Source organism: Panthera uncia, chromosome F1 (assembly GCF_023721935.1).
Source record: "Panthera uncia isolate 11264 chromosome F1, Puncia_PCG_1.0, whole genome shotgun sequence".
Taxonomy (NCBI): Eukaryota; Metazoa; Chordata; class Mammalia; order Carnivora; family Felidae; genus Panthera; species Panthera uncia.
Window position 1 is genome coordinate 64,059,998 of NC_064813.1, and position 24,256 is coordinate 64,084,253.

Genomic DNA, 24,256 nt, shown 5'->3' on the forward strand with positions numbered 1-24,256 from the left:
TGGGCAGAGCCACGGGGGAGGTCCAGGTGTGCAGACCTTTTGAGAGAGCTGGGACGCAATGGTGGGGGTGCTTTCAGGGTTTACTCTCAGCTTTCTCCCCGCACACTCGGGAAAATATTTTCCAGTCTTCCATAGGAGGTTTTTTAAAAAATTCATACTGAAAAGTTTACCTCCTAGAATAAGTCACAAACAGTGTTGTGAATGGAAGACCTCTGGGAAGAGATGGAGTGCTCAGCTTTTCGCTACTTACTCTAACGTATTGCCAAGGTCATTGGCTGAGCAGCCATGGTTAGTGTTTAAGGTACCAAGTGATTTTGTCCGTAGCGTCAGTGCCTCCCTTTCGTAATGATCTGCGCTTCTGAAAGGGTAAAAGGGGGCAGAACAGCAGAGAAAGTACAGACTTCCTGTCTTTAAGGAGCTGTCAGGTCATCAGTGGGAGGCCACAGGTGGAAGGAGAACTCAGTGGCCACGTCTATGAGAAGCCGATGATGACGACAGTCTGGGAAAACTTCTAGAAGAGAAAAGACCTCTTTGAAGAGTCCATAGGCACATTTTCTGGAAAGTCATTTAGTGGGAAGTATAAGGAAGGGAATGTTGAAGGAAGAGGGAGGAACCCGTGGACAGGAGACAGGGGAGGGTAAAGTCAACACCTGGAACTCGGGAGCCAAGAAGGTGGAGGAAAATTAAGCATGCATACCACTTAGGAGGTGCTTGTGAATGTTAACAGCAAGGGAGGCATTTATATGTCATTTCTAATCTTAACAAAGAAAACTTCAAGACAGATAACACACCATTTTCTTGGTGAAACAACCTAAGTTGGAAGATTTAATAACTTTCTGACACCCATGGGTATTAGTCAGTGCAAGAGCCTACCTTTTAGAAAGTAATCTGATGAAAGACAATTGGTTGCAAGATATTGGAAGTTTTAGCTGAGGAGTTACTCGCCTCTCTACCTATCTTCGGAAGAGAACAGTGATTTATTTATCGTCTTTTGTAAAATGAGGAATTGAAACTTCTCAGCACAAAGAGGCAAGGGGAAGAACAACGCTGAGCAGAGTTAATTCAGACAAATAATATAAATTTCGGGAAGTGCACTCAGAGATCACAACCTCAAAAGAAGAACTTGTAGGTCGAAGAGTTACAAAGAAATAGACTTAGCCTCTTCTTATTCTCTACACTAGAACCACACCAGGCCCTGAAATTATTTTTCTTTGTAGGCAAGGACCTGATTGCCTCCAAGAAACTTCTGAACAGACACCAGGTCATCCAGGATGACATCGCCAATCATGAGCCACACGTCCGAACGATAACGGAGAGGGGAAACAAAATGGTAGAGGAAGGTACGATCGGTTCTGGTTGAACTGGCCAATCATCACTATGTTAAACTTAAGGGAAGAAGTTTGTTCCATTTTAGGGCTTCATGGGAATTGAAAGATACAAATGATCCACCTTCCGCCTCAATGCAGAAATTCCCCTTGGGCATTTCTGACAGGTGCAATGATGACACAATGTTGCTTATATATTCCAATAATAGGAACCCTCCTACCTCACAAACCAGTCATTTCTATTTTCCAATTAAGCCAATAAAGAAAAGATTTTATGCCAATAACCGATATATTCTCTAGGAGTTGCAGAATTTAGAATTGAAGTTCTAAAGCCCCATAAAACAGATCACACCCTTTCCCCACTTGGGAGCTTCCAGATCTGTGAAGACTTGCCTTAGGTTCCCGATGTCTTATAGTCTTGATGGTAAATAGCACCATTTATTTAAATCCCTTACTTTATATAGTCTTGATATGTCTCTTCCCTCCTGGCCTCCCGTCTTCAGAAACCCCTACTGCTTAAATATGATACTCAAAACCAAGCATCAAATTCCAAGCAACAGTAGATTACACTGGGATTGTTTCTCTCTTGATTCAAAAATAAATTGGGGCCAGAAAAAGAATAAATCGTTGCCAGCCAGGATCCAGTTATCGAAAGTATAGTTTAAAATTCACATGGCTCTGCAAAAATTCAGATCTCAACAGTGATTCATTTGTGGTTGCTATGTTATTATAGTGATTCACCTTATTTTTTTTTCCTTGAAATCTCCAATTGTAATTGTGGATTTTGTCTATTTCTTTCAGTTCTATCAGTTTCCGTTTCATGTATTTTGAAGCTATGTTAATTGTGTGCGGATATATTTAGGCTTGTTGTGCCTTCTGGATGAATTTAAATCCTTAACATTATGGTATAGCTCTCCGTATCCCTGGTCATACCCTGAAGCCTACTTAGCACGACTCTAATACAGTCACACCAGCTGTCTTTGATTCATCTTTGCACAATATATATTTCTCTATCTCTGCTCGTACTCTGTTTCTTTACGTTTAAAGCAGATTTCTTGTAGACAGCATGCAGTTAAGCTTTGAATTTATGTTACACAATCTGATAATCTCTCCCTTTTATTGGGATTGTTTAGACCATTTGCAGTTAATGCAATTATCAATATGGTTACAATTAAATCTAGCATCTTGTTATTTACTTCTCCTTACCAGTTTCCACAGTCTTTGGGTTATCATGTATTTTTTTGTGATTCCATTTTTCTCTCCATATATGTTTAGTAGCGATAGTTCTGTGGGGTATGTGTCTAGGGGAGTTGTGTGTATGTGTGTTTAGTTTAGAGTAGTGATTCTCCACTTGTGGTTTTGTGGGTTTCATAATAATGCTAACACATTACTTGCCTTTTTCATAGGCTTTCTTTCATAAATGCACAGTGAGGTTCCCTGCATGATGTGTGATAATGCCCTTTTGTTCTAACGGTGAATAGAATATACACTTGTCTATTCTTTTGTTTTAAAATTTTCCGTTTCAGTATCTGAAAGGGTGACCGTTAAATAATGTTTTAAGTTTATTTATTTATTTTGAGACAGAGAGAGAGAGAGAGAGAGAGAGAGAGAGAGAGCAGGAGAGGGGCAGAGAGAGAGAGAATCCCATGCAGGCTCTGCACGGTCAGAGCAAAGCCCACGTGGGGCTCAAACTCACGAAACTTGAGATCGTGACCTGAGCCAAAACCAAGAGTCAGACGCTTAACCAGACTGAGCCGCCCAGGCGCCCCTTGCCTTCTTTTTGAAACCCATTTTCAGGAGACATAAAATTCTTGAGAGACAGCGTCTGTCTTTCCGTACGTTAAAGACACTGCTGAATTGTCTTCTGACTTTGCGGGGTTTCTGATGTAAAGTCCGCTCTCGCCACAATCTCTGCTCCCCCGTGTGGAATGTGTCTCTTTTCTCTCTTACCCTTTTATGCTTTTCATCGCTGATTTTCAGAAATTTGATTACAGTATAACCTGGTGTGCTGTTCTTCGTTTGTTGGGTATGGCAATCACTGAGCCTCTCGGAACCCCCAAGGAAGACTGCATCCTGGAGCTGGTTTAGAGACGGGGCCACTACTGGGGTGCAATTCTGCCAGAACTCAGCTCATGTGTTGTAATCCCAGTGCACTTTGCTGGGCGCTGACTTTATCTGCAGCCCTGTGTGGGCCCCAGGGAAGTGGGGCCTCCTGCTTTGCAGCCACCTTGTCCTCACCTGGACGGGTCTTCTTACACACGTGCGCAAGGGGGCACCAGTCTCACCTGCGAGGGGACCTCGGCACACACCTCCGAAGCCCCATCTCTGTGCGGCACCCTTCTTCGGCCCTCTGCTCCGTGGGCTCCGGCTGTCCCACCTGCCCCAGCTCTGGTCTGCCTGCTGAGCTTAGTGTGATAGCCGGCTTCACCCTCCGGCACAGCCTAGAGACTGCCCCGTGCATGGGGGGCACATGTCATTTCTGCCCCTTCTCTCATGAGTCACGATCCTCTGCCTGTTGCCTGAACATCATCGGATCTTGAGATCTGCCCAGTTTTCTAGTTGTTCCTATGTACTAAGCACCTTCCGGCCAGCAGCAACGATCAGTTGGATTTTCTGTTTACTCTAGACGGTATATGTTTTTGGAACTCTGAGCAGGACCCACACCTGGGTATTCTGTTTCAGGTCCATGTGTTACAGACCACACCACCCCACTCACCGCCACGCACGTCTACCCATCTTCTATCATCACCACACGGACTGCCCATGGTAGCGTCCTCCTACCTCCCTCTCTGTCTCTCCCAGGTCACCAAAAGGAGTGAGGTATGGTGATGTTAAGGAAGGGAGTACTCACCCTTCTTTTAACTAACTACTCCACAGGGCACTTTGCTGCAGAAGATGTGGCCTCCAGGGTCAAGGCTTTGAATGACAACATGGAGTCTCTCCAGGCTCGAGCAGCTAGACGGCAGAACGACCTTGAGGCCAATGTCCAGTTCCAGCAGTACCTGGCTGACCTGCATGAAGCCGAAGCGTGGATCCAAGAGAAGGCGCCTATTGTAGACAACACTAACTATGGGGCCGATGAAGAAGCAGCTGGGGTAAGGGGGGCATGGGGGTGGACATCGTCTAGTACGTACCAAATGGCACGAGACTGCGGGACAGCCGCACGCTCTGTTAGATTCTTTGGGGTTTCCAGAGTAAACACATTTGGCCTTCACCAGCTGGGATAACCTTGCAGTGGACACAGGTCCTAAGAGGTACACTACATTTTCCCGATCCCACAGAGATCTGTAGATTCCTTAAAGATTATCTAAACCCGAAAAGGCATGACCAGAGAGCCATCCCTGTCTTGGTCCCATCCTAACCTTCTAAGGCTAGCCTTGGAATTTTGCAAACCAACCATGGTTCTAACATATATGCGCTGTAATTACTTTATTGAAATAAAACCGGGCAGACATGTACCCTAAGGGTCATAATTATCTTCTAGGTCTTGCTCATTGCCTTATGGTAAGCCAGTATCGTATTTAGCAAAACTTCAGTGCTGGGGATAATTGCAGTGGGCATCTAAAGTATGCTAATGTTGAATCCTACACAGTAACGTCACTAGCTGTGATGTGTGTTGATAAAACACTCGTGCTATTTTGAGTTCGTTTTGATTAAGCAAATATATCGAAATTGTTGACCTTCGAACTCCTGTTTTCCTACTCCTTGTCAATTTATAGTTAACAAAAGACCTCTTTATTATAGATGGAAAGTGTCTCTTACCGAGAATGAGGACAACCGATATAACCCGAGACTATAGCCCCACCACCCCCAGGAATGCATAGCGTTCTTCCTGTATTCGATTCTAACGATCCCTCCTCAACAAATCCAGGCTCTTCTGAAGAAGCACGAGGCCTTCCTGGTGGACCTGAGTGCCTTTGGGAACAGTATGCAAGCCCTGAGGGACCAGGCGGAGGCCTGCCAGGTGAGAATTCTGGCTTTGAGATGCCAGAAGCCACAATCCCCACCAGAGGACACAGGACTCTCTTTATGACTGGCTTTTACTTCCAATAACTGGGAAACAATTGCAAAGAAAATGCTAAATTCTAGGGTCCTTATCAGCAGAAATTGTAGCCTCTTCATAGCGTTTGCAGAGATTTAATCCGGAAGGGGTTCTCCTCGTAAGAGCGATCACGTTCTCATTGATGTACTCTTGTTTTCTGTTTTCCTTCCTTTTATATTCCCACTCCTATCCTTTATTTATATCTCATTCTTACAGTCCTTCCTGATTCCTTGTCTTCCTTCTTAGTTGTTTTTATACATTTATTAGATGTCTACCCGATGCGAACCGGAATAAAAAATAATCCCAACAGCAGGACAGTTCCAGTCTATTAGGAGATCAGAGATTTCAGCAAATAAGCGCATATGATAGATACATGAACAGGAGAAAGGGTCTCAAAGAAAAGAGTGTTCCCCTCTCCTGAAATAAGAGTGTTGGAGGCTAGGAAGATCCTCACAGCTGAGGCGAACCGCTTTATCTGAGTTATTTTTTTAAGGTGGTTCACTGTGCAGATGAGGACAGGAAGGGCTTCTCTAGGCAAGAAGCACCAGGGCACAGAATGGCCAGGTGCATTTGGGATATGGCGCATGTGAATGGTGGAGAATGTGAGGCTGGCCCGGAGCCAGAGCCAGCAGTGGAGGCTTCTTCCGAGGAGGATGGGAGCGCCTCTTTGGGGTAGTGGAAGGAACAACAGAAACACCAGGAACAGCCTTTCTAAGGAGAGGCCGTGGACTCACATGCCAGGAGTAGACAACAGACAGGCGGTGTATGCCCAGTAACCATGTGTGCACAGAGCCTGCGTGCCCGCCGTCCTCGGCTGGCGCGGTGGAGCCTAAACGAGCAGACGGGTGTGCGTCTGTGTGTGTGGAGGACACGCAGTACTCGAGGGATAGAAAACCAGAGGGGCCTGTGAGGGGAGGTATACACCCTCCGCTCTGATCTGAAGAAGGGGTGAGCCATTGCTTACAAAGGGGGGATCGTAATTTGTTCCTTCTCTCAGAGATGTGATGTTGGCAGAAAGTATATCGGTAGGAAATCAAATACCTTGGAGAGCAGGTTGCTTGCTAAAGAGAGATACAAGGTCTTTGATCTCAGTTTATGGTCTCAATTTATGAAATTCTGTGGCCTCTCCTGTGCTGTAGGTCACCCATCTCTAAAAACAAAGGCCAGGAGACACCTGGGTGGCTCAGTCGGTTGAGTGTCCGACTTCGGCTCAGGTCATGATCTTGCAGTCTGTGGGTTCGAGCCCCGCATCAGGCTCTGTGCTGACAGCTCGGAGCCTGGAGCCTATTTCGGATTCTGTGTCTCCCTCTCTCTCTTTGCCCCTCCCCTGCTCATGCTCTGTCTCTCTTGCTCTCAAAAATAAATAAAACATAAAAACAAAGGCCCACATTTTCTTGACATGATAATTTAAGGGTTAAGAGGTTGGAAGGATTGGGGCACCTGGATGGCTCAGTCGGTTAAGCATCCGACTTTGGCTCAAGTCATGATCTCACGGTCCGTGAGTTTGAGCCCCACATCAGGCTCTGTGCTGACAGCTCAGAGCCTGCAACCTGCTTCGGATTCTGTGTCTCCCTCTCTCTCTGCCACTCCCCCACTCATGCTCTGTCTCTCTCTCTCTCGCTCTCAAAAATAAATAAATGTTAAAAAAAATTTTTTTTTAAAGAGGTTGGAAGGATTGTCAGTGGAGGCCCAGGAAATGGAGAAGGTGATGAGAGATAGTGGGTCTTTCATTTTCTCAAACAATCTTCTGAAATGTTGGTGCATTTAATCCCTTATTACCTGCTTTACGAACTGGTGGCTTAGAACATTTGCCATGTTTCTGACAAACTACAAACTCACTTGCTCACTCTGTGTTCATATTCCCCAGCCGGCCTGTCCCCTCTTGCATCAGGGTGGAGAATATCTCTGGGAGCGACATGTTGCAATCTGTCTCTTATGGCAGCCATGCGGGAGGTTCCAGCCCGAGGCTCTCCCTTCCGTTCAGCCCAGGGCAACCCACCACCCTTGGGTCCAACACGTGCCTGACATGATCTGCTTCCTGCTTTTGTCCAGCAACAACAGGCTGCACCAGTGGAGGGAGCTGCCCGAGAACAGAGGGTGGTGGCTTTGTATGACTTCGAGGCCCGTAGCAATCGAGAAGTCACCATGAAGAAAGATGACGTCTTAACTCTGCTCAGTTCCATCAACAAGGTGAGTCTCTCTTCTGACCTTCTTCCCGTCGGCAAGACGGCCCTTCCACGGTCAACTCGCCCAACCTTGCCAGATACCCATGTTTTGGCCTCCAACACCTTTCTACTGCGGTCTCTCTTAAATCGCCATAATCTATTAAGTCGTAACTTTCTTCCAGATATCTTGTAAGATCCTGTAGTTATATTTTGGGGTTACAACACCAATTACAGTGAACCAAATGAAGACCCAAAAAGCTTCAGTAATTAGCCCAAAGACATATAAGCTATGAATGGCAGGTCTGCGATACTAAACTGTCCCTTTCTTCTCGTCTCCTTGCTTGTCTCCCTTCTGTGCCAATGGCCCTAGTGATGGGACGCCAATGGTCGGGGCTAGGGGGACCCTGAAAAAAGAGAAGTCTTTTGTCCACTCGGTTTTCTTCAATGTGGCAGAGACGGGTCTGTGAGAAAAGTAACCAAATATTGGCTCTTTTCAAAAGAGCTCAAACAACTTTTTTGAAAAAGAAGGTTTTTGAAAACCCCCACCATAGTTAAAGGTCTAATGTCACACGTCAAGATCCTTGATTTCAGAGGCTGACTTGTACAATCCCTGCAAGTCCTTATTTACCTCCTCCAACATCTGTGAAAATCACACGCCAGTCGTAAGCAGTGGTTTGCTTCTCTTGCCCTCAGCCTGTGCCTGTGCCTACAGGCTTCGTTATGAGAGTTGAAGCCTCTCCTACCTGTGTTTTTCCGAGACCTAAGGAAGGAGTGGGGATCTCTCTCTCCTCAGGACTGGTGGAAGGTGGAAGCTGGTGACCACCAAGGCTTTGTGCCCGCTGTCTACGTCAGGAAACTGGCTCACGATGAGTTTCCCACGCTCCCACAGCGGCGACGAGAAGAACCAGGCAGCATCACTGAGCGCCAGGAACAGATTGAGAAGCAGTAAGTTCTGGAGGCTGCCAACCCAGACAGTACTTGGCTAATCATTTCTTATTGGCAAAGACGCGTCTCATGTTTCGTGTTTCACGACGCCTTCCCCTTCTCCCTGGTTCCGCGCAGGTACCGCTCCCTCCTCGATAAGGCCGAGGAACGCAGATGTCGCCTGCTGCAACGCTACAATGAGTTCTTGCTGGCCTATGAGGCGGGCGACATGCTGGAGTGGATCCAAGAGAAAAAGGCAGAGAACACCGGGGTGGAACTGGATGATGTCTGGGAGCTGCAGAAGAAGTTTGACGAGTTCCAAACGGTGAGAACGAGCGACTTTCTCCTCTAGACGGCTTTCTGGAAGTGACTACTGTTTCCATTTATTCCACGCCTGCCCCTAAGCGGTTGTTCAACTTCACATTTGCTAAATATCCGTCCCAGAGCTGCTGAGGGTCCCACATTTCAAATCCCTGCCTGGGTATTGGAGCTAGAAGGAAAACACAGAGGAGATTAGTCCCTGACTCAGCAGCCTGTGGTCCTTGCTGCTCCTAGACCCTTCTGGGACTGCTGGTCTCCCTGAGTTCTTCAGCACTTGCCCCACACTGCGCTGTGTTCTGGGAGCTCAGGTTGAGGGGGGAAGCTGGGGTGGGAAGGTGGGAAAACAACCTGGCTTTACACTTAAGCAGTTTCTTTTTTTTTTTTTTTTAAGTTTTTATTTATTTATTTTGAGAGAGAGAGAGAGAGATGGAGAGACAATCCCAAACAGTCTCCAGAGCTCTCATCCCAGAGCCTGACATGGGGCTCAATCCCACAAACCATGAGATCATGACCTGAGCCAAAATCAAGAGTTGGACATTTAACTGACTGAGCCACCCAGGTGCCCCTACAGCTAGACAGTTTCTAAGTTTCTGCCTGCCTAAAACCCTCTGTCCTCTGTTCTCACAGATTTATTCCATACATTATCTAGTGGCAAATATAAACCTCTCCTTTCCTTTCTTTTTCTTATGATGCCTTCTACATAGAATTCAAGGTGACATATAGATAGATGATAGATAGATAGAGGACAGATAGATGACAGATAGGTAGAAATCTGGGTAGATAGATGGATAGATACACAGGCATATGGATGGATAGATAGATAGATAGATGATAGATATAGATATCGATAGATAGATAGATAGATAAATAGATGATAGATAGGTAGACATGGGTAGATAGATGATAGATAAATAGAGAGATGATGGATAGATAGATAGATAATAAGGATTATATGGATTATATATACACATACATGGAATACATAAGGAAAGAGAAAAGAGGATAGTGAAAGGAAGGGAGGCAAGGACAAAATTATAAAAGAACACCAAGAATGACACTCCCACGAGGAAGCTCATGGCCTCCCACGAGGAGGCCTTTGTACAATGTAATGGACAATATCGTCCCCATAGGTGTGGTGCTGAGCTCCTCAGAGAAGTTTCTTACAACATGACCTAAAGCAAGCAGGTCGCAGCTTAGTCTGTGAAATTCTATAGAAGGCAAAGGAATTTGTATTGGTTGGAAGCCACAGTATGCGGCTCAGGGAGAGACTCCTTTGATGGCGTCACTTAATCCAGGAGAGAATTTTAAGGAATCTAGGAAACTGGATGTGCTCCACACTCCAGAAAAATAGAAGCTCTCTTGCCAAGTTCTTGATAGCCACAGAGGGTCAGGGAGTTTAAAGGTAACTCTTCTTAGCAGCAGATCGGAGGGCATCTTCTTGTGCTTCGCAGGCGAGGTTAGCAGTATATTTAATATCTAGTCAAGTTGGGGCAGAGGTGAGCCGGAAGGTATGAAGATTCCTGAGAAGGGGATTTATACCGCTTTGGACAAATGTTCCCACCCAGGATCTGAAGGCCAATGAGCCTCGGCTGAGGGATATCAACCAGGTGGCAGATGATCTTCTGTTTGAAGAGCTTCTAACGCCAGAAGGAGCTCAGCTACGTCAGGTAAGTGAAGCTTCTTCCATTTCTCCTCACCGCCAGGCTGAGGTCTGGGGGTCTACGTCTCACTTAAATACATTCAGCGTCATATTCCACAGATCAGCTAGAACGGGCAGAAGGTCTAAAGCTGGCTTCAGATAAGGTCAAAGACAATAGTTCAAACGGTCTAACCATGTATATATTTAAACTGATCTGAAATCTATAGATCGCAGCACATACCTCCATCTTTTCTTACAAACATGGAAAATTCATGCCCAAACCCATGAATACAAACAAAATGCAGTTAAGAAGCTCTGACAGTGGAAAAGGGTTAGTCAGGAAAGCTTAGTGGAAGGGACAAGCGCTGATGAGATTGGATGAAGGAAGGAGAAAACTATAGGTCAGTAGAGATGGGAGGTGGGGGCATTCTAGACCTGATTTAGATCGGGACCTAAAATCATAAAGATTTTATAAAAGATCTGATGAACGTGAGTGGGAGGTCCGCTCCAGCTCTCTGGGTTGTCATAAACCAGGGAAGATGTGTCCTCTGTCTCTTTTATGGCAGTCGACATGGGGTGAGAGGGAGAAGGCGTGTGCATAGGAATAACTTGTTTCCTCTTTATAAAGAAGTACAGCTCTAAGTGGTTGTTTAGCTTGGTCAATCTAGGATGCAGAAATATGGTAAAAACTTCTAACTACCAAGGCAACGTATTCCATTCACCTTTTGGAGACTGTAATTAGTCTCTGCAGCAGCAAACATCGGTTGCTGATCTAAGGTTGATGGTTCCACCCTGGAACGTCATTTGGGGAAGGAAAATGATCCCTTGCTTAACAGCATGAATGAGGGCCAAGCTCAAACTATCCAGGAAAGAAAGAAACCTGTGCAGTTTCAGAAGAGATCACGTGGAAACATGATGCAAGCCTCGTCTGGTCTTTGGACAGCGCTGAGCGACCTGCGTTAGCTTTCCAGCGGACTCCTGTGTGTCTGCTTCTTTCAGGAGTTGAATAATCGCTGGGACTCCTTGCAGAGGCTTGCAGAAGAGCAGCGACAGCTGCTGGGCAGCGCCCATGCCGTCCAGATGTTTCACAGGTGAGGAGGTACCCCAGAAAGGCCCCCAAGGCTGACGACTGCAGGGGACGCACAGCGGTCAGCACAGCACCCCTGAGACAGAGATAAGAAGGGGTTGGGCGTCTCAGTAGTGGATTCCTTTCTTGGCACACGGGGTCCTCCCAGACAAGGAACTCTAATTTTCTAGTTCGTGGATCCTGGTGCATAATTCGCAGGTTGCATGATAGTTAATGCAACGGGGAGTAGACACAAGAGGTTTAAGTCATTATATTTCTGAACTAGCCGTAGGCAACAGGTTATCACATTGGCTCTGACTATCGATTTGACCATTTTTTACATCTGATTCCAAATCTTTGTCCACACATCCATAGACGAGTAAGCAAACAAACAAACAAAAAAATGGTGACCGAATGCCTTGACCGTGTATACGTGTATTTTTGAGCATGCAGAGGAGAGAAAGGAAAATGCAGACGGGTCTGGCTGCTTAGAAGGACTGAAGGTGGAAAGCCAGGAAGCAGTCAAGGGTGCACTCTGCAGCCAGGCCAGCTGGTGCAGACAGGCTCCACCAGGTGGCGGTGGAATAACCTTGAGAAAATGGCCCCCGTGGGGTTCAGTTTTGCCTATAGAGAATGGGAATGGTAATTGTACCTATGCCTCAGGTATTGGTGGGACAATTCAATGAGCCTACATTCTAGCACATCGGAAAGGGTGACGGGGATGATGGTAGAAATGACTTCCTTGGAGCCAGCTGGTCTGCCGGTGGAATCCACTGTCACTCTAGTCTTTTCCTCTCGTGAACCAGAGAAGCAGATGACACGAAGGAGCAGATTGAGAAGAAGCTCCAGGCCCTCAGGGCTGCTGATCCCGGCTCAGACCTGTTCAGCGTTCAGGCCCTTCAGCGGCAGCATGAGGTCTTTGAGAGAGACCTTATGCCTCTGGAAGAGAAGGTGAGGTGTGCGCTCCCAAGGTGTCCCAACGTCCCCCCCTCTCATTTACACCTGTCCATGCCCTCATTATTGCTTTCATTCCCCAGTCCCACACTCTTATACTTCTCCTTATCTTACTCCATACTTGCTTTTAGATCTGTCCCTACAGCAGGTGCACCAAAAGGACATGCCCAGGACCATGAACACAGAGGGAAAAGCATATTGCAATGACCTGTACTGTCCAAGTACCTCTGTAGTGGGTTCCAGGTGCCTAGACCATACAGAAGGCCCACAGCCTCAGACAGAGGGGGAACTGGCCACACCCAGGATAGCCTGGGCCAATCATATTCCCGTTCCCTTTGTGAGGAACTGACAGCACGTAATCCCCCTCCACTATAAAAAAAGCCCTGAAACTTGCCAGATGTGCACTGGAATAACACAGGGCATCATGTGGCTTGGTACTATCGTGCAGAACAAAAAGAGCACAGAAAATGTCCATGTTAAAAAGACCTTCACATTAAAAGTCAGGACCCTTGGGGGCTCCTAACTGATGTTGCCACTGACCAGCAGAGTCACTTAACTGACACCTTCTTATCTTAAAAAGAAGGGTGATAATGTCGAGTTTGACTGCTTCTGGGAGTTATTGTGTGTACCCAAAGGGTTGGCATTATTTTATGAAGTAGTAAGATGTTCTTGTACCTCACTGACGTCTATTTGAGGAGTGGACATGGCCAGGGCTCAGAAGTGTTATTTTGCTGAGATTCAGTCCTTGCACCTCCTCAGGTGACCATGTTGAGGGAGACGGCAGAGCGGCTCAGTGAGTCCCACCCAGATGCCGCTGGTGATCTGCAGAACCAGGGAATGGAGCTGAAGGAGACGTGGGATGACCTTCTAGGGTGCACGGAGGACCGTAAGCACGACTTAAATGAGGCCCGGCAATTCTACACATTCCTCAACAAAGCCAGGTAAAGCTCCAGAGGCAGACTATGCCAAGTGGGGTGGGCGGTTTCCATGTTTGGTCTCTACATAGACCTTCTAGGAGCAGTCTGAGTATAGGTGTTCTTCATGGCTGGTTTGGAGGGTATGTCCACATCCAGATCACACCTCTGGCAAGACAAAAAGCTCCAGCTTGGTAGTTCAAGCCATAGGATACCAAAGTTGGAAGGAATGTGACACCATCTAGGTAAATCAAGTAAGCCTAGAGCATGGACAGTATACAGGGAGCTATGTCAGCAGCTGTAGAATATGGATGTTTTATTTCTACTAGAAAGGACAGAGGAGCACAGATAACCATGGTAGAACACAACACAGCCCAAACACGCATCCTAACAAATGCGTGGAACTAGCAAACAAAGGCACAAGGATAGGAAAGGTGTACCATGTTCATGAAGCGGGGGCAGCTGGCGCAGCGGTTCGCATGTCAGAGGGGTCAAGACAAGTATCAAGACATAAGCTTAGACATGTTGAGATAGAATCTTAGAGAATTTCCATCGCCTTGCTAGAGAGTCTAGACGTTATCATAATTGAGCAAATATACACTCTATCTGTGAAACAGTTTCCACATTCTGCCCCATCTCATCAGTCTCCTGGGAGGAGTGTTGGGAATTGAGGATCCAGAAAGTCGTAGACACAATGTAATACTTTTGGGAAAAAAAAAAAAGGAGGCAAGTTTTGGTAAATAGTTGCAATTGCACTTGGCAATCCCCTCTCCAATTCAGGTTCTCTGGAAAGCTATCATTTTTCATACAATATAAATAAATAGCATCCATAGATGCCCCCCACAATCACATATGTACTCATAGCTCTGTGTATATACAGATTCTGCTCTGACTTCAGATTCCAAGTCAAATGCTGCCTCCTTTTCTTTACGAAATCTTACTCTTCAATATGCAGAAATAATATCCCCCCTGTCCAAACAACTCTGACCTGATTCTACTTCTTTATGACCCTTTTGCTTTTCAGGCTGTTTTTGAAAAAATAGGTATTAGCCTCTGTGTTTTGTTTGTTTGTTTGTTTGTTTGTTTTCTTTCAGTCTACAGTGTGAGCTCCTTGGAGACACAAATATGTCTCTTCTGCAATGTTTGGTACTTAATGAGCACCCAGTGAACCCTAGTTGTTTGACTAAGTGAATACACGAGTTTACAAGAGAAAAGACCCTTCTGCCTCAGAGTGGATGTTTGCTGTTTCTCCCACAAGAGGAAGGATGCCCTCTATGTGATGCTTAATTTGGGCATCACGCAGGGTTGCTAGTCAGGACGTTATTACTTGACATTACTCTCTGGGGTGATGGACTTTAGCTCTCCTTGTCATACCTCTTGACTGCTATTGGAGTAAGAAATGGACCCTGGTCTCATCGACAGCATGGAGTGTGTGTGTGTTTGTGTGTGTGTGTGTGTGTGTGTGTGCATGCTGGCAGAGCACGTACTAGATTCTTTTAGGAATAAAGTAAAAGCGAAGACATGCCTTCCTTGAGATTCCATAAAAGATTGATCTTTAAACTGAAGAATCCACTTTTTAGGGACAAGAATCATTACGGGTAATGGAATATGTGTCGGTCCAGGATTCGAGTGTCTGGGTTCCAGTCCAGATGTCTGTTTCGCTCATACTGCATGAGAACATCACTTACATTCTCTAGGCTGGCCTCCTCATCTCCAAACTGACAACAAAACAGTTCCCAGAATCCTGTACAGGATTATTGCAAGACCTGAAAGAGATAATACATGCAGAGACGTTTTCAAACATGGGGGATTGCCATTATTAAGTCAAACAGTGAAAGGGCTGTTTGCAGAGGGCCTACGAAGCAGAGAAAGACAGATGGAAAGTGTTCCTCTAGAAATGTTTTCTAGAGAGGAAAAACCCAAGGACAGGTAGCCCTGTAACAAGCTGCGGGGTCGTCCTGTCAATCCCAATATGTCTGTTTCTCTAGGGACCTAGAGAACTGGATGAGTGGCATTGGTGGCATGGTATCATCAGAGGAGCTGGCTGAGGATTTAACTGGCACAGAGATCCTGCTGGAGCGACACTCGGTAGGGGCTACAAAAGCCATAGCCGCCGATCACGTGACCTCCCGACCTTCCCTCATCTTACGACTCTGATGAGATGTCACTGGCGTCACCAGTCTCTTCCGTTTTCCAACACAGGGGCATTATGCTGACATGGAGGCTGAGGCTCCCACCTTCCAGGCCTTAGAGGAATTTGGCGGAGAACTTGTAAGAAGTGGGCACCATGACAGCCCTGAAATTCAAGAAAAGCTTGAAGCAGTCAGGCAAGAGAAAGGTGACTTGGAGAAAGCTTGGGATCAACGCAAGAAGATGCTGCATCAATGTCTGGAGTTGCAGGTAAAGCAAACTTCACACCGTTTAGCAGGAGAGCCTCAGACCATTCCTTCTATGCTAGTGTGCATGGTTACTCCAGATGCTCATTTCACCGGACTTACCATCCCATAAGCACAAGGACGTTCCTTGACTATCTGCCCCTGTATTCTCATCATTGTGGTGTTCTCTGCTCTGATCCCTGTTAGAAGAGCCAAACAAAATGGGGGTCAGCTCTTGGCATGGGATGGGGTGATTATTATTATAACGTATTCATTGATTGAGAGTTTGGTTGATGATTCTTATTCTTACGCTACTGTGTGCGAAACCCCGGAAACAGAAAGATTAGTAAGATAACGTCCCTTTTCTTAAATAGTGAAATTAGACATGTAGACAGCCGATTCTAGCACAGTAAGATGATTCTTAATAAAACAAAATGTATGAATATTTTGAGGCTGAAGAAGAGGGAGTGATTATAGCCAGTGAGGGAAGGTACGAGCAGGTCATTGACGACCGTGAGGGTAGTGTTTATGACAGTCTGAAAGAAATAACCAGCCAGCATCCACCAGGCACACCATATGGGAAACCTCACCCTGAGAATGGAGCCTATATAAATATACACTATAGCTTATTTGAAAACATAAGATGTGGTTTCAGGGAAGAGTGAAAAGTCCAGTATAGGTAAGATTCATGGTATGAATGTTTCTTGGGAGAATATAAGCACCCCTTACGGCATCTCTTATATCAGTGTCGTAGGAGAGGGATAGATTCTGTCCTTGGCGCCCTGGATTGAATATAACCTCTACTTTAATTACCCATAGTTGTTCCATGGGAGCTGTGATCAGGCCGAGAGCTGGATGATGGCACGAGAGAATTTCCTGAGGTCAGAGGGAGCGGGCCCCTTAGACAGTCTGGAGGCCTTGATGAAGAAACGGGATGATTTGGAGAAAGCAATCAATGCCCAGGTAATAACAACCAATCTAAGAGTTCCAATAATAAATGTTAGTAATAATAACAGAAATACCAATACATACATGTCGTTTCATGCTTTGGAAATATTTTTTTATGAAATTTATTGTCCAATTGGTTTCCATACAACAGCCAGTGCTCCTCCCAGCAGATGCCTTCTTCAATGCCCATCCCCCACCCTCCCCTCCCTCCCACCCCTCCCCCATCAACCCTCAGTTTATTCAGTTTTTAAGAGTCTCTTATGATTTGAATCCCTCCCTCTCTAACTTTTTTTTTTCCTTCCCCTCCCCCATGGTCTTCTGTTAAGTTTCTCGGGATCCACATAAGAGTGAAACATATGGTATCTGTCTTTCTCTGTATGACTTATTTCTTTAGAAATATTTTAATTCCTGTTTGCTTCTTACAGAAACCTATGAGGTAGATAGGGCAACTTGATACCGTGGCTTAGTCTTACCCAGGTCACACACGACATCGGAACGTCTTACTGCCAGCCCGGCCTTTTAAAACCTAACTTTTAGCATTGGAAGTGACTTTAAGTACTGTTTACCCCAACATCTCAGCCAATGCAGGACTCACCCTCTACGATGGCCATGGGAGGAGTCTGTTCTTTAAGGGAGCTCAGTACTAAAGAGCCCATCTTAGTGTCATTCGTAATGTTTGTCTTCCTGTTGAGTTTAAATCCACCTTCGTGGCAGTCATGTACCCTCTGGCTCTGGTTCCCCCCCACCGTGTGAAGCCACAGAGGGTGTCTCTGTTCTTTTCTAGGAAGGAGTCTGGGATTGCCCCAGAGGTCTAATCTCTAGGCATCTGGGCTTTTTTCTTCTCCTCTGTCCAGGACAAGAAGACCACGGAGCTAGGTAATGTTGCGGAGCGGCTCATTGCTGATGACCACTATGCCAAGGAAGAGATTGCTGCTCGGTTACAACGGGTGCTGGACAGGTCAGGCCTGAGCAAGTGTTTTGTGAGCTAAGGAAAATGGAACGAAGGGACCTCTTGGCTAGCATGGAGGATGGGGGTCACACTCTGAGTCCTTCTCATTTCTAAATGCCTGAAACTGTCTTGACACTTGGAAGCCTTTCTGATCGAGAGTCACAGAATTAAAGTCATGGAAGGTAACTTAAAATTACCTGATTTAACCACTGTATCTCATATTTGAAAATAATGAGATTCTGTGACAACTAAGCCTATCAATATAATAAAACGGGTAATATATAATAATATATGACCTTTGAAAATGAGGTCAATGGCCGAGCCGAGCAGGTGGAGGGAGTCCTCAACTTGGGGAACTCTTCTGATGGAGTGGCAGGCATGTGATGGCAGTGAAGAAACCATGAAGGTAAGGGTTCTGCTCAGGATGGTGGGGGCCAAAAGGCACCTGAGGAGAAGTCTCTTCCTCCTTCAGTCTATAAATAATGAAAGGAGAAGGCACAGTTTGGCAAATGGCAAGATCAGTGGGTATGGCATCAAAGCTTGATATCACTTGGGCATTTGCCCTCGAGGGTCGAGGGCAGAGAGCGACCTAGCCTCCTCCTCCAGATGGAAGGCTCTCAAAGAACTACTGGCTGCTGAGCAGACAAAACTTGGTGACTATGCTGACCTCAAACAATTCTACCGTGACCTCGAGGATCTGGAGGAATGGATCGGTGAGATGCTGCCCACGGCCTGTGATGAATCCTACAAAGATCCCACCAACATTCAGGCAAGTTCGAAATGGGAATCTTGGAAAACTCTGGCATCCCCAGATTTCTGGATGCAGGGTATCTCCCTAACACTCAACTCTTCCTAATGGTTGAGATCCCTGCCCTGCCCTCAGGGGCATCTGAGTCTAACGTGAAGGGGTGAGTCCTTCAGAAGTCACCACCTTAGTTATGACGGCGCATTCACTCTTTTCTTTTACCCAGAATGTATCTATCTCACTTCCCTAGATTCCAGGGTGATTTAGTTTCTGATTTCCTTTCAGAGGAAATACCTGAAGCACAAGGCCTTTGAAAATGAGGTCAACGGCCGAACTGAGCAGGTGAAGGGAGTCCTCACCTTGGGGAACTCTCTGATTGAGCGGCAGGCATGTGATGGCAATGAAGAAACCGTGAGGGTAAGGGTTCTGCTCAGGATGGTTTGGGCTAAAAGGCACATGAGGAGAAGCCTCTTCCCGCTTCAGAGTTTCTGTGGGTAGGAATGTGGAGCGTGTTCTGTGGTTACCGGTCTTCCCTCCGCTGCCACACAAAAGAAGTGAGAAAACCGTGAGGCTCAGACCTTACCACTTTCATCAAACCCAGGACCTAGGGCTCCGAGAAAGCCTCAGACTTAATGCCCAAGTGATATCGTGCTGGCTTAGCGTCTTCTATCCTTCCTGCCGAGGGTTTTGCCACTTAGGCATCAGTCTGTGGGAGCAACCCAGGGCCCTTTCTTCAGACTTCCTCCCAGCACCTGCTGTTCTTTACCCAGATTGAGCGCGACTGGCTTAAAATGGCCCTCCAGTGCCGGCCGACTTTGGCTAAGCCCTAACTCCTAGCCCCCTACCGAAGCCTTCCACATTGTCACAGGACTCAGGATCCTAAAGACCATAGTAACCCCCAGATTTCTTTGGTTCAGAAACAACTTCAGGAAGTGCAGAGACAGTGGGACTACCTGCTTGAGAAAACAGCTGACAAAGGACAGAAGCTCGATGAGGCGAGTCGCCAACAGAGGTTCAACACAAGCATCCAGGACTTTAAGTTCTGGCTCTCAGAGGTAATTGCACCTGGAAGGGCGGGGGCACGGGAGCTTAGTAAATGTTGCCAGTTAAATGGATTTAACTTGACTCTCTTGGGGAAAGTTGGGGGACATGGTTGCTAATGTTGTTCTCCCTAAGGACAGGCTTCATCTGGAAGCTTCGCTGCATATCCCTTTATTTCCAGGCAGAGACGCTGCTGGCCATGAAAGATCAGGCCAGGGATTTGGCTTCGGCCGGAAACTTGCTCAAGAAACATCAGCTGTTGGAAACGGAGATGTCGGCCCGAGAGGTAGGTGGTGTTGGAATCTCAGTCCTGTTGGCTGAATGCAAATGCTTCTGGCTTTCTTCCCTCGTCTCAGGAGGCTGTTGGGGAACGCTTTCTTGGCAAACCTGACCAAAACTGACTAGTGTCCTCAGCCAGCAGTTGTTACCATCAGGTCAAATTCATGAGATGCAGAGCTGTGGCAATGATCACTGCTAACCAATTATCATGAAACTGTAGATTCTAAGGCTCCAGAAAGAGGGGCCTAAAGTTATCGTGTCTACCTTTGAACGATGCACGCATATAAACTCACTATCTTCCAAAGCTCATATTCGATCTGTCTTGGAAAGAAACTGCAAGTTTATTTTACATAATTACAGAGGGCAAAAAGATGAGAAGGGGACATCAGGTGCAATGAAGTTGAATTAAATATGCACTCTGGAATTTCCATGGAGAATTCCAGTGCATTCCAGTATCAAGCAGATATGTGTCTTGGGAGCAACAATAAACAGGTTGGCAGGTATTAATTTCATACTGAAGAATTTAAAAAAAATTTTGTTAATGTTTATTTATTTTTGAAGGAGAGAGAGACAGGGCGTGGAGGGGGAGGGGCAGAGAGAGAGAGAGAGAGAGAGAGAGAGACTGAATCCAAAAAGGGCTTCAGGCTCTGAGTTGTCAGCACAGACCCCAACGTGGGGCTCAAACCCACGGACTGTGAGATCAGGACCTGAGCCGATGTCGGAAGCTTGGCCGACTGAGCCACCAGGACACTGCTCATACTGAAGAATTTTATATTATCGATTTTATTTCACGGCAGAGATATGCACAGGAAGGGCAAGAAGTCAAATGCTTTCTAAGTTCAGATCTTTAGGACTCGATGATATTCCCCCACGACATCGACATCGCTAGAAGGGCAGAAAAACAGGCAGAACAGGCTGGGTGTGTTCCCAATGTGGCCAGCCTAGGGACTTTATGGTCGCGTAGCTGTTCTTGAATACTCCTATGGATCCATCTGCCAAATCCAGGACTACCGTGAAGAGGACAGTCCTCTTTGGAGACACACTTACTCACACTCATTTTCCAGTTGGGGAGAGGAGGAAAATGCAAAGCAGAACACCAGCAGGCAAAACGTACGGTTTAAGGAACATAGTCTTGTTACTGTCTTTACCCTTATCCCATCTGAGTTAAAAGGGCGTATCATCAAATTATCTTCGAAAGCAATCTGTTCCACCCAGTCCTCGAACACGAACCAGTGGTAGTTGAAATCCAGAATGTACTCAAAGCCTGTGGGGTTCCGTTCACTGAGCACCCCTGCACTTTCTAGGATGCTCTCAAGGACCTGAATGAATCAGCAACTCGTCTGCTCTCCAGTGGGACTTTCAATGTTGACCAGATTGTGGAGCAAAGGGATAATGTCAATGAACGCTTCCTGAATGTCCGGAACTTAGCGGCTGCACACCACGAGACGCTGAAAGAGGCCTATGCCTTGTTCCAGTTCTTCCAGGATCTAGACGATGAGGAATCGTGGATAGAGTATGTACTACCAACTCACACTGTGTGAATGATCCAGGAGAATAGATGATCTGTTAAACAGGTTCCCATTTGCTGCTGAAATGAAACGCGTCATTGTTTCTCAAAGTTGATAGTACTTCTTAATCATGTCTGCCTTAGCCTAAATTTAACACTGGTTTTCTTTTTCTCAAATTCCCTCACTGGATGCAGGCAGAAGGAGGCAGGCTTGGAGAAGTAGGGAGCAATTCACGTACACTCTGGGAACAAAATTAAGAAACCTTGTGTGTTTGTTCTAGAGGGTTCACAGTGTGTGCGATGTCAGAATGAGACAGCTGGGCCTTTACAGCTTACTCAGCTGGCGACATCCTTGTCCTTATTCCCCGTTTATCCTGTGACTCGAAGGTGCCACTGAACTGGACACAGGACCTGCCATGGGTTCGTTACTAATTCTGCTTTCGTTGTAAAAAGTACACTTGGGGAAATCTTAGTAAATCAAATTATTTTCCCGACTTCCCATTTAACCTGCCTCCTCGTGCTCCTCTCGTACAAACCTGTTGATTCTCGCTGGTAATCAATGACTTAGAGGGAAGTGTTGTATATAGGGCAGCATGGAGGACATCTTAGAAAGCTTTAGAAGCAATGAGATAATATGATCTTGTCTACGTAGCCCTGTCTTGTGCTTTGTGGCAATGTTCAAACATTGTACACTTGGAAGCAACCTGACTGCCATGACTCCTATGGTATCAACTTTTTACACCCATTCTACCTAAGTTCACTATTGATATTAGTAGACAAAAATAATAAAGCCATGAAAGTCATGTATGTGCATGGCTTCGTTGATATGTGTGTATTAATGTTTTTGAAAACCAATCATTAGCGTATGTTCTTGAGCAAAGAAGAAAAGGTGTGCCAGTAGGCAGGCAAGGGAATGAAAGGGAAGGCTCTTACAGCTGTGGGTACGGTGGGGATCAGTATGTTATTTTTTTAATGTTTATTTACTTGTTTTGAGAGACAGCACACAAGCGGGGAGAGGGGAGAGAGAGAGAGAGAGAGCGGATCCCAAGCAGACTCTGCCCTGTCAGCACAGAGTCAGATGCTTGATCTCACGAACCATGAGATCATGACCTGAGCCGAAATCAAGAGAGTCAGACACTTAACCAACCGAGCCCCCCAGGTGCCCCCAGTATGTTACTTTCCTTGGTGTTTGGATTAAGTCGGGAGCTTGGCAGAAAGCCTCTGGCACCAAATACCTTTGTGGTTACCGGAATTTACCACCTCCTCACCCCCCAGCCACACACCCACTCTTAGAAAACCCTCGCTCTCGGATGGCCTCACACGTCTAAACTGCATTTGGGGTTTCCTTCCTTGGTCCCAGGGAGAAGCTGTTACGAGTGAGCTCCCAGGACTACGGCAGGGACCTGCAGGGCGTTCAGAACCTGCTGAGGAAGCACAAGCGCCTGGCAGGGGAGCTGCAGGCACACGAACCCACCATCCAGGTAGGAAGAGTGGAGGCGATCTCAAGCCCTCCCTCGTGCCGCAGACAAGCGGGGTGAGGCTGCCTCACGTGGAGGTGGCCTGTGGGCACAGAGAGAGCTGGGCATGGAGTTCACAGGTGTTCTTCCCTCCTCTGCCTGTTGGCCCCTAGGGACAGAAGGGGTCTGTGCGGAGACCCATGTTTTCCCCTGGAAGGGGCACTTTCAACACCCCAGGCACTGTTGCTGGTGTTAGGATGCAGGCTGGGACCTCTGGGAAAACTGTACTTGAGCCGAGCCATAAGGGAAGGAGACAAGTCTGTGTCTGGCTCGGCAGCAGGGTCACCCTGTGACCGTGAATAATCCAGAAAGCGGGTCATGGAGTGTAGCCTGGTGCGAGCACTGGAGATTGTAAATGATGTGGAGGGTCGGAAGGGCTGGGTACCTTGTTGGGGGGAACGATGACTAAACGGAGACAGAGGGAGAGAGAGACCGTGGAGTAGTGTGACATGGGGGTGTGTCCTTCAGAATATTCTGGATGCGGCAGAGAGGCTGGGAGACAAGGCTGCTGTGGGGCGAGAGGAGATCCAGGAGCGCCTGACTCATCTTTTTCAACAATGGGAGAAGCTCAAAGAGTTGGCCAGCACTCGGTGAGTTGGGGATCGGACGGAGGCCGTTGTCTTCCTGGATTGTTGGTATTGGGCTTAGCATTGGCTGCTCTCCCCAGCCCCCCGTCTCTATTGATCTTCAAAGTCCCTGTCCAGATGTAAGTGTTCCACTCAGCTTGCCCCCTTTTGCCCCGGGGAAGAGGCCAGGCGGCTGCCACCGCCATGGCCTCGCCACCCGCCGGCTCCTGTGCTCACGGCTATCGTGGTTGTCCCCACATGCCAGCCATCCTTCTCACCGGGCCGTGGCCCCCGGGTCTGTTTTACTTTGTATGACCCACCCCGCTCCCAGGCTTGGCGCTTTGTGCAGCCCCTAGGAAGCAAAGAACGAGGGGTAGATTTCCTCCCTTGTAGCCAGATGGCCAAAGCAAATAATTTCTGCCTATAATTCCATACCTGTTGGCGGTAAGAAGATGTGTCTTGCTGGGGAGTAGAAAGAAACATCTAGCTTTTTGAGGTGTCTTCACTATATAAGAGGCAGCACACAGAATAGAAAGAGACCTTAGCTCACTGGCGCTGTTCTCCAGCTGGGCACTCGTGTTTGGACGAAGCTCCCTCCCAGCAGCAAAGACTCCCAGGGAGCAGGAGATGCCACAGAACAGGACCTCTGGGGTCAGGGCCTCCCCCTGTTCACAGGAGCTCAGATCAGATTGTCCTGTGCATCTGCCTCGTGCAGCTGTGCTGCTCAGTATAGTCCCCCGCGTGCTGACTTCTCCCCATCCTCACTGGGGTTCACTGCCCTGTTGCAGAGGGCTCCGACTGGAAGAATCCCTAGAATACCTGAAGTTCATGGAGAATGCTGAGGAGGAAGAAGCTTGGATCAGTGAAAAGGAAGCTATGGTTGCCCGAGGGGGTTCTGGGGACACACTGGCCACTACTCAGGTGAGTAGTGGAAACATTCTCATGCCTGGCCACTGGTTGCAGTTTCCAGAAAATCAAA

General features: G+C 47.0%; 1 protein-coding gene across 2 annotated transcripts in view; it reads left to right on the forward strand.

The window, feature by feature from the left end:
• The window catches only part of SPTA1 (spectrin alpha, erythrocytic 1), a 64,704-nt gene that overhangs the window by 22,019 nt on the left and 18,429 nt on the right, over positions 1 to 24,256 (forward strand). For both annotated transcript variants that reach the window (XM_049634731.1, XM_049634730.1), the window contains exons 18-39: positions 1,218 to 1,340; positions 4,203 to 4,420; positions 5,197 to 5,289; positions 7,420 to 7,557; positions 8,326 to 8,477; positions 8,595 to 8,781; positions 10,343 to 10,444; positions 11,416 to 11,507; positions 12,289 to 12,433; positions 13,196 to 13,377; positions 15,339 to 15,438; positions 15,553 to 15,750; positions 16,545 to 16,688; positions 17,528 to 17,631; positions 18,229 to 18,391; positions 18,653 to 18,784; positions 19,285 to 19,422; positions 19,590 to 19,694; positions 20,992 to 21,200; positions 22,555 to 22,675; positions 23,180 to 23,301; positions 24,066 to 24,198. In XM_049634731.1, the coding sequence (XP_049490688.1) occupies positions 1,218 to 1,340; positions 4,203 to 4,420; positions 5,197 to 5,289; positions 7,420 to 7,557; positions 8,326 to 8,477; positions 8,595 to 8,781; positions 10,343 to 10,444; positions 11,416 to 11,507; positions 12,289 to 12,433; positions 13,196 to 13,377; positions 15,339 to 15,438; positions 15,553 to 15,750; positions 16,545 to 16,688; positions 17,528 to 17,631; positions 18,229 to 18,391; positions 18,653 to 18,784; positions 19,285 to 19,422; positions 19,590 to 19,694; positions 20,992 to 21,200; positions 22,555 to 22,675; positions 23,180 to 23,301; positions 24,066 to 24,198 (3,101 nt within the window). The remainder of the gene's footprint in view (positions 1 to 1,217; positions 1,341 to 4,202; positions 4,421 to 5,196; positions 5,290 to 7,419; positions 7,558 to 8,325; positions 8,478 to 8,594; positions 8,782 to 10,342; positions 10,445 to 11,415; positions 11,508 to 12,288; positions 12,434 to 13,195; positions 13,378 to 15,338; positions 15,439 to 15,552; positions 15,751 to 16,544; positions 16,689 to 17,527; positions 17,632 to 18,228; positions 18,392 to 18,652; positions 18,785 to 19,284; positions 19,423 to 19,589; positions 19,695 to 20,991; positions 21,201 to 22,554; positions 22,676 to 23,179; positions 23,302 to 24,065; positions 24,199 to 24,256) is intronic.